Below are 15,547 nucleotides of genomic sequence, written 5' to 3' on the forward strand. Positions count from 1 at the left end.
TGGCCAAGCGCTCAGGATGGGGCAGGTGGAGAGAAACGCTATCAATTTTGCCTCTTGAAGTGCAGCATCAATAATTCAGCTCAGAGCAATCGGTCCCGGCTGGGAGGAGCGGTGGCAGGAGGGAAAAGGCGGGAGAGCCACCCGCGTAGCCCAGCCACAGATTAATATTGAATGAAGTGGCAGATTGCTGTCGGCAGGATAATTGGTGCCCGCCCAGGGCTGTTCTTGCCTTGGCTGTTCAGGGTACGTGCTGGGGGTCAGGCAGGCAGGACTGGGGGTGTCTTCAGAAGCCCCCAGCATAGGGTGTGCTGGCCTCTGCCTTCCCTGGGGGTTGCTGCTGCTCTAGAGTTGAGATTTTGGAGAGAGAAGCAGGGCTGGGAGGGTGCCAAACCCTTCCAGAGTGTGAGAGAAACAGGAGGGAGCAGCAGCATGCCTGGGTGCCACTGGCACCCCGAAAGGTGCCAGGCAGGAGGGTGGTGGCAGTGAGCAGTGTGGACCCCTCCTCATGGCTGGCTCAGGATGAGGGCCCCTCTTGAGAGGGGAGAAAGCAAGCATCCCCAAGGTGCTAGCGAGAGTAAAGTCCTGTGCCAAGCCCTGGATCCTCCTGCTTTCCAGGAACTTCTTTGGCAGGAGTGCTGTGTCTTGGCTGCAGGAAGGACTGGCCCTTTGGTCCCTGGGCTCAGGGTGTCAGCCAGCCTTGCTGGGTTTGACAGACCCCAGAGGTCAAGGTGAGCTTGCTGCAGGGCAGTAGATCTTGAAGTGTTGAAATCTAACCTAGGATAGTTGCAGGCACTCCAGGTCGTGGTTTGGGGTTCCCTGGGCTGGACTGCATCAGACATTCCCTCCATCTGCACTGGATTTAACCCTTGCCTTTCCATGGGCTAGCAGGTTTGTCAGCTGGCTCTAGACCTGGGCAGGGTTGGCTCTCCCAGCAGCCCTGAGCTCCCCAAAGTCCACAGTACCTGTAGTGCACCCTGTGCCTCTGCTGCTGCGTGGTGACATGTCCTGCTCAGCCCAGCCAGACCTAATTAGCTTGTTGAATCTGTTCTCCCTCCGGCCTTGTGTTAATCACTTTTCACATTGCTTCCTTCCCAATTCCCTCTGGCCTGATTTGCTCTTACTGTTGCTGATGTGCCTGGAGAGGGGAGCAAGGAGATCCAGCTGGACAGGGGAAAGGGCCCCCACTCTGTCCCAGGATGGGCTCTGAGCCAGCAGATGGAGGGGCCAGAGATCACTTGGCCACAGGGAGGTGAGGAAACCACAGGCTGGAGAAAAAGCAAGAAATGTAGAGAGCAAAGGAGTCTGTTGGAATAGACTGCCCTTCTTTATAGTCCTGCTCTGTTGGTGGAGGGTGAAACCTTCATGTCCAGTGGGAGAGGCTGTGACTCTCTAGAACAAGGTTGTGTTGGGCTGCAGGGTGCTGTAGGAGCTCATTGGGATGTCCTTCACCTCTCCCCTGCTAGGGGCAGGACCCCTGGACTGGGCTCTAGGGAGTATGGAGTCCATGGTCGCTGAATGCTTATACTGGGATGTCAGATGTGCCATCCATGCTTGGCTACAGCATCCCCTGCCAGGGATACAGGAGAATGTCTCATTTCCCCATGGGTGCCTGCCCTGGGGCTTGTTGTACTGCTGGGGCAGGAGGTGGCCACATCAGAGGAGCTGTGAGATGAGAGATGCATAGACAGCTCAAAGTCACTTTCTAATAACCACTGCTGCCAGGCTGGAGTCTCTCCTGCCCTCAAAGCAGGATGCTGGGTGGGCTATGGGGAGCACCCACCCTGGCTGTCCCTGACATGCTGCCTGCCCTCCAGGCAGTGCCCTGTGGGGCACATTTGCACTCTGTGGAGCACATTTCTCTCCAGCAGCAAGCAACATACCCAGGGCTGGCAGCCCCAGCTGTGGCTGTGACTGACTTGCTGGTGCAGAGATGCAGAAGAGGGAGGAGATGAGGGTTGCAGGTGTCTGTGGAGGTGATCAGTGAACAAGGCTGAGCTCCAAGACAGGGAAAACTTGTGCCATGCAAGGTGGGGACACTGTTGGGGGGAAGGTTTGGTGGTTTCTGGTGGGGCAGAGAGGATTTCCTAAGCGGAGCTGCTCCCTGGGCTGGTGACAGCAGTATCCCAGTAGTGTGTGATGAACTCGAGGGTCCCTGCAGACTGCTCAGCTCCAGTGCCACCATGAGCTGCTGTTGGGGTGGAAGTCAGTGTGGCTGAGCCTCCTCCACCTCCATGCACCCACTGGTGCCCATTGTGCACCCCTTTGTGGGTTCGTGTGCCAGGCTGTGTAGTGCAGGGGTGCCCTGCAGGAGAGCTGACCCCTAAGTCCCTTGGGCAGTTTTGTGGGCTTTCCTTCTCTGCAGCCTGGGTGCCCTGGGAGACCCCAGAGAGTGCCAGGGCAGGAAGAGGGAGGGCCAAGGCAGGTCTCTCCTCCCCTGCCCTCCCCTCTCCTGCGTTGCTGGGTCTGTTGCTGCCAGAGTAGCTGCTGGCTGGTGCTGTGTGTCTGGGGATGGCGCTTGCTGAGGCACCCTGGGACCTGCAGGGGCTGCAAACCGTGGGCATCATCCTGCTGCTCTGCTCCAGCCTCAAGATACTCCATGCTCTGGGCATCATCGACCTGACCAGGGGAGGTGGGATGGGGACAGGGATGGGGATGGCATTGCAAGGAGATGGGAATGTGGTGGTGGAGGTGCTCCTCCTATCCCAAGGGCTTGCAGGGGATTAGTGTGGTTAAGGGCTTTTTTTTTTTTGGGCGGGGGTGGGGGTGGGCACTGGGCAGCACTAGGGTGTAAGGAACTGGGGAAGTAAGGGTGTCTGGGGGTGTTTGAGAGTGTTAGGATATTGGATGGGAATATTTGTGGACATTGGAATGTGTGGTGTTGGGTGCAGGATGCTAGAAATTTAAGGTGTCTGGGAGCTTTAGGATGGGGGATATCTGTGTCTGGAGGCACTGGGATGCAGTGACATGTGGGGTGCTGGGCTATTGGAGTCTCAGGGCAACGGGATGCAGAGGGCTGGGCTTTGTCAGATGATGGGGAAAAGCACTGCAGGTAACTGGGGCTGAAGAGATAAATGTGAGCTGGGAGAAAAGAGCCATGAATGTGGGGTGCAGCACCATGCAAGACAAAGCTTTCTCACTGCTACAGGAATTGGTGGCTATGTGGAAAACATTGGAAAAGAGCTGAGAGCCCCTTTGCCCTCCCTGTGGGGCTGTGCCAGGGTTGGGGAAGGAAGAGGATGCTCTGGGTGTTGAGCTTCCTGGATTGGCAAGTGGGTACTGAAGACAGGGCTGGATGTGACCAAAGAAGAGGACCCAAAATATGTCAGAGCAATGGATACACCACCTGTTGGTTGTGCCTGGTGAGGGTGGGAGTGCAGGGAGCTGCATGGTGCTGATGCCTTTTTTCCTCTGGCTCGACAGTGCCACAGACAGTCCCAGCTCAGACAAGGGCTGCCAATAGACTTTGCATGAAGGTGTTTTGGGGTTGGTTTGCCTCCATCCCCTCTGTATCCTTGCTGGCACTGGGGATGCTGTGAAATGAAGGGACTGCAGATCATATCCCCTTGGGTAGCCAGATTTCGGAATGGGAGATGTGTGGCCAGGAGTGATCAGAGGAGCAACTAGTATTAGAGCAGAGAGAGGGGAGAAGAGGAGGGTGCTGTGCTCAGCAGATGTTTTCAAATTCCTTCTGATGGAGGATGTCCCTGAGCTGCCTGAGATCTGGCTGGGGTGTGGCTGAAGCACATCCACTTTTTGTCCCTGTGCCTTACTGTGGAGGGTATAGATGGCATCTGGGTAATGGATACGCAGAGGCAGAGCCCTAGCTCTCTTGTGGAACTCACTGCTTGCAGCCAAGAGGAGCTGCTGCTCCACTGGGGCATTTTTTTGGGTAGCTCCTCTGGCACCTTGGATGTGCTGATTCCTGCTGCCAGAGGAGGTGCTGATGGGTGCAGGATGTGTCTCTGTGCGTGGGTTTTGCAGCAGGGTGATGCTTATGGCTGTCCCAGTCCTGCAGCTTTGTCTGCTCCATTTGGGAACCCCTGAGCTCCTCTGTCTCTTTGGATGTGTATCCTGTTCCATTCCCTGCTCGCAACATTTTGTGCGCAGTGTGAACAGTGAAGAAATTATTATTCTGCAACAACTTCTTTGGGCACAGCCAGTCTGTCTGGGAGCACTGTCACAGGCTGGGGATGGCAATGGGGACAGCAGTGCTGCGAGCCCCACTTGACTCTGTGGCCTGTTCTGGCCCATGGCCAGTAGCCCCCTGGGGACTGCTCAGCACAAGGGTTGTGCAGCTGTTTCTCCCTCTGGCACCAGGGAATATCCTGGTCCTGAGCCTTTGCTGTCCCTCAAACTGCAGCTTGCTTGGCAGCTTTGCTGCTCCCAGCTCTGTCCCACCCCAGAGACGGGGACTCTTTGGCCCTGGGAGATGCCAGCTGTGATTTCATTCCTCTGATGGATGACTGTCTGGCACCTTTGCTACACTTGGCTCTGCATTGCTGACTGATGAGGGTCATTTGCAGAGCTGCTGTTGGTGGGACACATCCTGATCTATCCCCAGGGGACACTCACTCTTCCTCCTGCTTAGTGTCATTGCAGCCCCCAGAGAGCTGTGGCTGATGGCACTGCCTGAGGCTGGGCAACTCCCTGAGCAGCTGAGCCCTGCATAGGGATGATTGTCAGCCACAGGTTTTAGGGGCAGCTGGGTTCAGATCAGTCTGGGATACCAGCTCCTCCTGACTTGCCAGCTGACCCTTGGCCCACGGGGCCAAGCAGGGGCTGTGATGCTGCATGACTGGTGGGCTGCTGGTGCTCTGCTCCCCTTCTGGAAGGGTACTGCCCCCTGGGGCTGGGGACACTGGGGGGGTCTTGTTGTGGGATGCACATTTTCCACCATCATGATCATGCATTTATTGACAGGTTACTGAGAGTGATGGGGGAGTTTTGGCACTGCCTGTTGGTTTGTTACTGAGGGTGTATTCTAGCAGGAGGATGCTATGGGAGGTGAAGGTTGATCTCCCCATCCAGCTGTCACTGGAAGGCCACTGGTGGTTGTGGCTCAGTGGGAGGACAGGGACATTGTTATGCACCCAACTGACTCTGTCTCCTGCTTTTCCTCTTGGGTTCTCTGTGGGAAGGGGGTGTCAGCCTAGCACTGGGTAACCCTCAGCATGGTGGCATTGGCTGGATCCAGCCTCCAAGGACACATCAGCTGCTGGTGGCTCATTACAAAGTGGTCCGTGGCCATCCTGATGGCAATAATTGCTGGGGGCAGGGATCTACCCACTGTACGTCCCTTCGGAACCAGCCTTCAGGATTCATTTCAACAGTGTGTGGAGGTGGGGGTGGGAAATCCCTTCCCCTTCTGGTGCTACTCAAGGATGGAGTGTCAGCTTGTGTGTGTTTGTGTGTCTTGAAGTCACCGAGCTGCAGAGTGATGCATGGGAAGCGACAAGCCACTTAAGCCGGCAGCCCTCCCACCACAGATAAAGCACTGCCAGCCCTTACTGCTCTGTGCGGCCGCTGGATGGCCCTTGCAGGAGGGTGGAGAGCAGAGCGGCATCTGGAGAAGGAGCTGTCACCGACAGGGACAGGGCTTCGTGCTGCAATGTCCCTTGTGTCCAGAGCGGCAGCACATGGTTGGGCTCTGCTCCTCATCTTTGGGCAGAGCTGTTTCCCAACAAGGAGCAGCTCCCAGACTTGCTTGTGGTTTTTGAGGGGACAGAAAGAGGGTAGTGTCCCCTTCTCAGCAGAGCCCTTGTGTTCACTAAAGCCAGGACAGCAAAACCCCAGTCCTGGTCACCCCTCTCCTGTTGTTAAGCTGCATGTGCTGAATGTGCTCCCCCCCCTGCCCTGGGGACCCTGGAATCGGGCCCCCTTCAGTTTCCTCCTTGAGAAAACGCCCATGTTCTTTATTTTTTCTTTTTCCTTCTTTATAACAAACTAAAGTGTAACTTGCACCCGACCTGACCTACTGCACGTGCCTATACCTGCTGCCCCTGTGAGTCCAACCACAGTTTACTCTCTGTTGCATCTCTCTCGCTGTGTGGTTTCCCTCCTGCCCTGCTCCCTCCTGGGTGCATCACCCTGGCACTGGGTGTTGCTCTGCCCACCCTGTCCCTTCCCTCTCAGCAAAGGGGATACTTCTGCCGGTCAGGTCTGTTCCCACAGCTCAGCTCTGCTGGAGGGACCTGGCCCCAGAGCATCCTTGGAAAGCTGAAAGGTGCAATTTCCCTTTCCCTCTGCAAATTAAGGCCCTGGAAGGGTAGCTGGGACAAAATAATGGTTTATGTACGACTGATGCCCACTTCTAGGAAAGAAAAGTCCTCTTTCCTCACCTGGCTGCAAACCCTGGAGCAGATAGGAGCCAGGTTGTGCTGTTCTACCAGTGCCAAGATCCTGGTCCTCACCCTTTCCCCTGTCACCCCCTGACAAATGCCAGGGGATGTGTTGGTTCATCTCTATAGGTTTGCAGCTCACTGTCACCCTGCTAGGAATGCCATATCCCTGGGGAGAACTTGCCCTCTTTGAGTGGCTTTTTGTGATGTCCTGCTGGATCCATGACTTCCTGGAGCTATTCTCCATCCCCTAGAATGATGGAGCTGCCTTGGTGTGAGCTCAGAGGGTGCCAGGTTCTGCTTGTGGGCCCTTTGGGGCCAACCTGCCTAGAAGTGGCTGCTGGATGCAGACCCATGTCTCTGTCTTGGAGCTGGGTACAATGCAACACCATTTTCCGGGCATCTGAGGCTCAGCTTAGTCCCACAAGGCTGAGAAGGGACTTCTCTGGCAGCTATTTGCTAGACCCCTAGAGAAACAGCCCCAAAACCAGGGCTCAGGATGCATAGGCATTGTGACCTGCTGCTTGCAGATGTACAGGATGCTCGGAGCAAACACAGTGACAAACCAGAGCCCCAAAGGGACTTTGCACCTTTTGTCCCATTTGTCCCCATGCTGGCATCTGCCTCCCCTCGGAGGCTGGAACCCAGCATGGCCTTCATCCCCTCCTCCTCCTCCTCCTCCTTTCCCCACCTGCAGCGTTAGTCCTGCGCTGAGTTTGCTGGCTTGAGGCACTGTGGGAAGGGAGGGAAGGGGTCTGCAGCCATGGGGCAACACCAGCTGGGAGAGATGGGGCTGAGTGAACCCACTGGGGTCCAAATGGGGGAGCAGGGGGTGGCAGTGGGGTCAGTACAGTGGGGGGACCTACTGTTAATGCAGGGTGACTTGGATGCAGTGGCCATGGGCCAGGCTGGCACGGGGAGTCCCTCACCCAGCCCTGTAGCCTGGCCACGGCAAAGCCCTGTTCCCCTTCTGGCTGTCTCAAGCAGGTCCCTGGGCTCAGGTCCCAGTGTTGCACTGGGGTGGGGGTGCATGCTGCAGTCTGGGCTGCATGGGGGGTCTGGTGCATGCTTTGCCTTCAGCCCTTGGGTGCCAGCAGGATCAAACCCAGCCCGAGCTTAGTGAGGATGCAATGCCCTGGCTCTGCCACAGGCTGTTTCTTGGGCTTCATTCTACCTTGCCTCCCTGCAGAGCCCCTCGGAGAGGGTGCCCGGGGAGCAGGTAATTGTCCTCAAGGCTAAAGGACAGAGTCTGGCCCTGCCATTTCCTGACTCTGAGCTCCTGGAAGTCTCCAGGGCACCCTGATATGATGGGGGTGTACAGAAGTGCTGGGTGTGGGTAGCCTAGCAGAGTTGTCCTCATCCTTCCCAAGGATGGATACTCCAGTGCTGGGTTTGTCCTGGGATTGAGCAGTAAAGTCGACCAAAGCCTGGGCTGGGTTTTGCCTTCCTGCTCCTCCAGCCTCACGCTGCATGTGCTGCCTCCGCTCAGATCACCCCGCGCCGGGTGCCCAACCCTGCTGCCCGTCGGGACCGGGGGCTGATGCTGTGTTAATTCTTCTGCTTGGTGACTCCTTCTTTCTTCCAGGCAATCCGCCAGTCCAAACTAAAAAAGCGCTGAAGCAGCGATTCCTCAAACTGCTGCCCTGCTGCCGGCCCAAATCCATCCCCTCGCTCAGTGAAAGCAAGTGCTTCTTCTTGCCTTTGTGTGTGTTTGTCCCCGGCGGTGCTGCTGCCTGCTCTCCGCCCTGGCCCTGCCTGCGGGAAGGGGACGCCTCCGCCTCTCCCCTGCCCTGGCTGTCAGGATCAGCCCTGCCCTGGAGGGGTCCGATCTCATGGGCTCTGCACCCACCTCTATCGTTACCTGCTCACAGGCTGGTTTTCTCCCTCTTCATCTCCCTGGAGCAGCTCCCACGGGATGCACAGCGGCAAGGACCGCTTGGGAGCTGGCTCAGGGCAGCAGGGCCCTCCCAGCACTGATCTGAGGGGTGGGGAGTTGTTCCTCTAAGCTGCGGGGCAGTTTGGAGATGGAGGTGTGATGGGGTGATGAGAGAGGCTGAGCAGGGTGTGAGTGCAGAGTCCCTTAACCCCCTGTACTGGGTGTTCTTGGCTTCTTGGTGAGTCCAAGCCCCCGGTCAGGATCTCTCCCAGCTCCACGGTGCAAGCCAATCCCCCCTGGGAGAAGGTGAGTATGGAGGGGCAGTGTGTGAGCTGTCCCACGAAGAGGGAGTACCTGCTGAGTGGGGTCTAAGGGTGCCGGTGCTGCAGGCAGGGGTTGTGCAGCTTGGCAGGTGGTGGATAGAAGTCATGAAGGAAGGTGGGAGCACAGTGGGTAGAAAAGAATCTGGAAAGGCTGGGGTGGGGGTGGCATTTGGGGCTGAGGGTTCTGAGGGGCAATTCTCCTACTGGGTGTGAGCCCTGGTACTGCAGGACATCACAGGTCTGAACTCCACAGGGCAGATGTCTGTGCTGGTGGGAGGAGGACAGGCAGGGAGGGGTTTTCACACTTCTTTTGTGCCCAGCCTGGGCTGTACTGGAGGGGGGTTGTTGCCAGTGTCAGTCCCTGGTCTGTAGCCAGGGTGTTTATGAGTGTCCTTTTCTGGCATAGACCCAGCTCTGGCTGAGCAGAGCACCCCAAAAATATGTCAACCTGGGCAGGTGTGAGAGGACAGCATGTGCTGTGCAAGGTGCCTCTCTGCCCCCTGGCATGCCAAGACAGGGCAGGACAGTGCAGACCTCAGCCACCCTCTCTTCCCCTGGGTTCCTTGCAGACAGTGTTGAGGATGAGTTTGAGCTCTCCACCGTCTGCCACCGCCCCGAGGGGCTGGAGCAGCTCCAGGAGCAGACCAAGTTCACCCGCAAAGAGCTGCAAGTCCTGTACCGAGGCTTCAAGAATGTGAGTACTCCCTGACCAGCTTTGATAGCCCCCACCTCTGCTGCCATGTCCACCTCAGGGTACTGCTTTGTTTGTGAAAGTTTTTGGGGTTAAAGTTTATGTAAGGTTACAGCCTGATCTTACCTCCAAGGAGCTCAGTGGGGAGACCTGATCCTGTGCTGTTTCCTTGGGTGCAGAGAGCCCCTTCCTGGATGCCTGGAATTCAGAGCCCCTCCAAGTGAGGGGTGCAGCCCAAAAAATCAGGGAGATGCTCTAAGCAGCTTTTCTAGCCACCCCACCAGATGCACGGGGCTGGAGGGCAAGGCAAGGCAGCCACAGGTTATTTGGGGGTGCTCAGCCCTTTTTGCAATGTGGAAGTGACACTGTGACCTTGCCCTGGCAGGAGTGCCCAAGTGGCATTGTCAACGAAGAAAACTTCAAGCAGATCTATTCACAGTTCTTCCCTCAAGGAGGTGAGAGCCCATCCCCGTCCCTGTCCCCATTCACATGGGTGCCTCTGCAGGGCAGAGGGTCACCCAGCACCCCCTCATGCTCTCTGCCTCCCTGCAGACTCCAGCACCTATGCCACTTTCCTCTTCAACGCCTTCGACACCGACCACGATGGCTCCGTCAGCTTTGAGGTGAGCTGTGGCCAAGGAGGGGGTGTGCTGGGGTGCAGCAGGGCACCAGGGTCAGCAGTGTTATTGTTGCAGATGGATGAAGAGTTGGCAGGCCTAGTGGAGTTTATTAATTCCCAGAGGCAACAGAAAACTAATGAAAAGAAAAAAAAAAAAGGGGCATTCTGTATTTTCTGGGTAGGGTTGTATAGGGACCTAGACTGACAGACACAGCCATGGCTGGGCCTTGTTCACACAAGACTGAACACATTGTCCTCTTGGTTGCTGTGACCCAACGGAGTAGTGTAGGAAATGTATAGTGTTAAGCAATTTTTTCTCCCCCAATTCTTTTTGATATCCAACATTTCGCCTTGTCAGCCCAGTCCCAGGGCATATCAGCTTTGGGGCTGAGTTCCTCTCAAGCAGGGCTGTACCCTGTGTCTCTGAGGCCCTTTGTGGCTGTAACTCCCCTTTGCCTGCCTTGTCCATTCTCGCAGGACTTTGTGTCTGGGCTGTCCACCATCCTGCGGGGCACCATTGATGATCGCCTGAACTGGGCCTTCAACCTCTATGACCTGAACAAAGATGGCTGCATCACCAAAGAGGTGGGACGGGGGGTCCAGACTGGTCCCCGAGGCCAGTGCAAGTCTGTACCTGTCAGGGACAAGGGCAGAACTCGGCTGAGCTCTGGAGGAGGGCCTAGGGGATCAATATTTAACTGAGCTCAGCTTTGCAAATGTCCCTTCTGGCGCCCTGGCACTGGTGTGACTCTGGGATGGAGGTGGATGAGTGGTGTGTAGCTTTGGGGCTCCATCGCACATGCTCATGCACACATGGCCCCACACTGTACACAGAGCCAGCAGAAACACATTTGAGCACCCCACAGGTCCTTCAGGAGCATCAAGAAATAGGGGTGGGTTGGGGACCAGGCAGAGGCAGAACCCTGTGTTGACACTGTGACCCTGCTCCCCTTCCCATCAGGAAATGCTGGACATCATGAAGTCCATCTACGACATGATGGGCAAATACACCTACCCAGCCATGCGGGAGGAAGCACCCCGGGAGCACGTGGAGAACTTCTTCCAGGTGAGCTGAGTACATCCTCAGGAAGCATGAGCACATGGGGAAGCAGAGCTCCAGCACAGAGCTGCAGTGGGTGCAGTAGAAAACACCCCACTCTGGAGATGAAGCGGGGCTGTGCTGGTCCTGTTGGTGCTTGGGCATGCCTGGGGCCAGGGGTGCACTGTGTCCAGCCCCTGTGGGACCTGGGCAGGGGGTACCAGGTTCTCCCTAGGGCTGGGGCTGTCCCTGCTATGCTCCCTGTGCTGTGCTTGTCTGCAGAAAATGGACCGGAATAAGGATGGTGTGGTGACAATCGAGGAGTTCCTGGAGTCCTGCCAGAAGGTAAAATCACCAGCAACTCTTGAGCTAGGTCACCACCCTCTTCCTTGGGGACCTTTGTCCCTCCTGCTTCCTTCCTGCAGAGAGGGAGTGAAGCCAGGGCTCCCAGGGGCAAGACTGGGGTTCTGCTTTGCAAACTGTACCCATGTCAGTATCCTTGAACAGATGAGGAGAGCCATGGATCCCAGCAGGGCTTGGAAACTGCCTGTAATCCCTGGGGCTCTTGTCCCATGTGCCAAAGTTGCCATGAGGGTAAAGCCAGGTTTGGGGGAGCTGCCCAGATTGCTGTTCTGTGCCCAACTTGCCTGCTTCCCACCTGCTCCTGACAGGATGAGAACATCATGCGATCCATGCAGCTCTTCGACAGCGTGATTTAGCTCCCGGACCTGCCTCCAGATGAGCTCTCCTGACACTGGGCCCAGAACCTTCTTCCCTCTCTTGACTTTTCCTTTGAGACTCCCCTCCTCTGGCTGCACAGACACCTCCATGGAAAGGAGCCTTCCTTTCCTGAGATGCAGTCGGTGCCAAGATCTTCCCTTTCCCCTGGCCCAGCTCTGCTTTCCTCGGGGAATCCCAAGCAGGTGCTCCCAGATGTTGGAGCATGGGCATGGCTGGCACAGGATGAGAATTTCACCTGGATGGACCTCCCTGCACTCAATCCCGGTGGAAAAGATGCATCCTTGGGCTGCAGTAAAGGTTTTCCCTGTGCATACCACCCTATGCAGCCACAGTTCACCTACCCTGATCCTCCCCAGCCCCAGGAGCCCCAGACCCAGCTCCAGCCCAAATCCTCCAGCAAGTCTGTCTAGAAACCAATAAAGTCTTGCAATGGGCACAGCCAGTGCCTTGGCTTCCTCCCCTGCCCTGGCTGTGCCCTGCTGTGGGAAGAGGTCCAGTGTGTCCACTGTGAGCACCGGCCACCCTCCCTGTCCTGGGCCATTGGGTGGGCAGAGGAGCCGTGCCTGGAGAAGGCAGCCACATGAGCCCTGGGGGTTCACTGCTGCATGAGCTATGGGCAGCATTCTCTGATCCCAGCGATCCTGGTTGGAATATGAGGCTCTTCCTGACAGGGGCAGAGTGGAGGCTAAAGGGACTCCAAGGTGACTTGTCCCCCAAGGACGGATGATGCAAGGATGGGAGAGCTGCAACCTCAGCCCCTGTCCCTCAGCTTTGGGGTGTTGGCACAGGGAGACCCCAGGGATCCACTTTGAGGCTCCAGTGGAAAGACACCCTTTCCAACTCTTCCCAAGGATGTGACAGCCAGGGTCTGGGGACATGTGGAAAAGGGAGATGGGCTGGTCTCTGGTGGCCATTCTGGCCCCATAGGGCTTGCAGCCATACTCCTGGCATCACTTGCTGCTGACCTTGCCTTGCTCCTGTGCCCTGGCCCATCCCAGCCCACCTGCTGCCCTGGGAACGGGGGAATGAGCAGTGAGGCAGAGAGGTGTCCCCACAGGCACAGCCCTGTGTGACATGGCTGAGCTGGCAGATCCTGGAGAAGAAAGTCAAGGCTGGAGTTAGACAGGAGTCACTGCCATGCTGCTGGCAGGCTGGAGGGTCACCTTGGGGCAGGGAACTCTTCTCCTTTTTCCAGCATGGCTGTGTGAGAGCCTGCCTGGGGACCTTGGGGATGGGGACCCTGCGTGTTTTTGTCACCACCAGCTCCTTGGAGATGGGTGTGTGCAGACAGGGCTGTCCTGCCCACATACCACTCCAAGTCATAGCTGGGAGAGTGATGCCCATGGGCTAATGATCCCATGCCAAGTCCAGAAACCCCTCACAGGCACTGGGAATGTACCCAGACCTGGCAGCCCTGACTGTGGCTCCACTCTCTGTATCCTTGGCCAGGGGTGGTTTGGGCTGCCCTGAGCTGCAATGTCTGGGATCAGCACCCATGCTGGGCCAGACCCAAGCTGAGGCCCTGGGGCTGGAGACATTAGAATTTAACCCCTGGGGCTCTGAGCCAAAGGTATGGGGCTACTTCCCAGGGGGACCATCCCTGTCCCAGCCCTTGCAGATATCACATGTTTTTTAGGCTCATTTGACACATTATTTATCTCGCAGACATGATGTGTTTTTTAGGTTCATTCAACACACTGTTCATCTCACAGACCTTTCCCAAGTTTGCTGTGGGGCTGAGCTCCCACTTGCATTCTCCCAAGGGTGGGAGGGCCTTACCCCTCCATCTCTTGGCCCTGTTCTCCCTCCTCCCAGCTCTCTGGGGTACCCATTGTTCGCTGCCATGTGGAGCACCTGCTGCCTCCCCCTCACGCTGTAGGTCGCATGGTGTGACCCCCTGCCCTGGGGCATGGTGACCCACAACCCGCTTGGCATCTCCAGTCTGTATATTTTGTATTATAACAATTATATGAGTTAAAAAAAAACAAAAGAAAAAACCAACAAAAAACCAATAAAATCTAACCACAATCGCTATGCACACTACCGTTCTGTCTTTGCATCTGTCAGCTACTTGGGATGGGAGGGCAGGAAAAATGAGGGGTCTCTGCAGAGGACTGGTATCCTTTTTTGGGGTGCTGTCATTGTCAGGGTGCTCTGCATGGGTGCTCTGGAAGGTTGCAAGGGGGACAGCGTGCACACTGAGCTTAGCCGTGCTGTTGGTGGTCCTGTAAATACAGATTTTCTCCTGCTAAGAGGCTGGAGGTGTTAAGATTAAAAAGCTCTTGTATCAAGTGTGTCACATTTCAGGAGTCAGGCTGCCAGGTGTGTTTTCAGCTTGCCACGGATGCTGCTGGGTGAGCCTAAGCTTGGGACCAGGTGGCCCTTGTTAGGATGTGGCATTTAAGGCTGAGCTAAGAGGAACGTGGCAGCCTGCCACCTTGAGGAGGTAGGTATGGACTGGGAAGGGGTTTTCCTATGGCAGTTACTGGTTGTTGGAAAAGTCCTGCATTGAAAATTGGGAAACATTAAGTAAACAGTCATGTATTGAAAATTGGGAAACATTAAGTAAACAGTCATGTAATTAAGGAAGTAGCAGAAGAAGAGAGCAATGGACCTGATGTGGGACAGCAAAATGCTCCATCATTCTATAGACTGTGGTCCAGGAACTGAAAGCTCAATGCAAAGAGCTGCCAGGAGACCAAAGAGAGCCTTAAAAGGATGGGCTCTGGCTGTGGGGGAATTACCATTGTGGGACTGGGTAAGCAGCAAGTCTGATCTTTCCAAAGCCTCTGACTCTCCAGGGACCTTTTTGGGCTGCTGGCCATCACCCAGGGCTGTGTATGGCAGTATGAATGGGCCTGAGCACGTTTTCCCCTCTAACCCACTTACCCCAGAATATCCTATCCCCTGAGCTCTGTTTGGCTGGTTGCTATTTTGGGCAATGACATCCAAGGGCTTGATGTGCCCTCTTGTGGCACAGGGATGCTGTGAGCCCCTGATGGGATCCCTTGGGTCCTTGTCCCTAGGGGGAAGAGCAGGAAAGAGGCTGAGGTGATAACGGGAAGAATAGTGCTGTGGGGCTCAGCCTTTTAACACCAAATGGGAAAAGGTTTGTGCAGGGAGTGTAGCTTTTGGAGTGGAGGGGATGGGAGAGGTGGGAGTCAAAAATAATCTGTTTAGCTCTCCCCCAGACAGGCCCTCAAGAAGGGCTAGAGGCCAGCGAGGCCTGGATCCTTTAGGTGCCTTTAGCTTGCCATGAGAAGCTGCCGCGTGAGCCAGGGCTTGGATGACCCTTGTTAGTAGGAGGTGGCATTTAAGGGTGTATAGCAAAGTTATTTGGTCTATGATGAGAACAGAGAGAAGAGCTGATGGATCCTTGGAAAAGGGCAGCCTTGTGTTCTTTCCAGAAAAGTTTTTCCCAGCTTTCAGAGAAAAAATTAATAGTAGCTATGTGGTAAAACAGCTGACCAACTGGATGAGGCAGCCTGGGGCAGTGATTCACTCTAGCATCCTGAATACTGCCTAGAAACACAAGCATTTTGTAAAAGGATGAAATTGCAACACTGGGAGAACTATTACTGTAGGATTATTTTGCCATGATCAGAGATATGAGCACCCCTTCAGGGCCTTTTGTGACCCTGTGGTCATCACCAAGCTCTGGAGGTGTATGAAAGTCCTGTCTTTTCCACCCAGATTCTGTGCATTTCTCCTCTTTAACCCTTCTGTAAAGTCTGCTTGCGTGTCAATACAATTTAGCTGGTTCCTGTTTAGGGTATCTGTACAGTTTCTATTTTTGCTCATTGAAAGCTTTGGCCTGCTGATGGTGGTAACTAGAGATGCCCCTTGGCCAGGGCTCTGCTGCAGCTCCCCGAGCGCGGGCATTGCCGGTGCCAGAAACGCAGCTGCCTTCGGCTTCTCGT

General features: G+C 55.8%; 1 protein-coding gene across 4 annotated transcripts in view; it reads left to right on the top strand.

Moving 5' to 3' along the window:
• KCNIP2 (potassium voltage-gated channel interacting protein 2) overlaps positions 1 to 13,665 on the top strand; it is a 42,423-nt gene extending 28,758 nt beyond the window's left edge. For 2 of the 4 annotated variants that reach the window (XM_030241135.2, XM_050976482.1), the window contains exons 2-8: positions 9,107 to 9,231; positions 9,614 to 9,683; positions 9,781 to 9,851; positions 10,325 to 10,432; positions 10,809 to 10,913; positions 11,169 to 11,231; positions 11,558 to 13,665. In XM_030241135.2, the coding sequence (XP_030096995.1) occupies positions 9,107 to 9,231; positions 9,614 to 9,683; positions 9,781 to 9,851; positions 10,325 to 10,432; positions 10,809 to 10,913; positions 11,169 to 11,231; positions 11,558 to 11,605 (590 nt within the window). In that variant the 3' untranslated portion in view covers positions 11,606 to 13,665. Of the gene's footprint in view, positions 1 to 2,443; positions 2,630 to 7,923; positions 8,024 to 9,106; positions 9,232 to 9,613; positions 9,684 to 9,780; positions 9,852 to 10,324; positions 10,433 to 10,808; positions 10,914 to 11,168; positions 11,232 to 11,557 lie in introns of those variants that run through there. The other 2 variants (XM_050976481.1, XM_018910688.3) reach the window with 2 other exon arrangements.
• The last annotated feature ends 1,882 nt before the right edge of the window (positions 13,666 to 15,547 follow it).

Source organism: Serinus canaria, chromosome 6 (genome assembly GCF_022539315.1).
Source record: "Serinus canaria isolate serCan28SL12 chromosome 6, serCan2020, whole genome shotgun sequence".
In the NCBI taxonomy this organism is placed as follows: Eukaryota; Metazoa; Chordata; class Aves; order Passeriformes; family Fringillidae; genus Serinus; species Serinus canaria.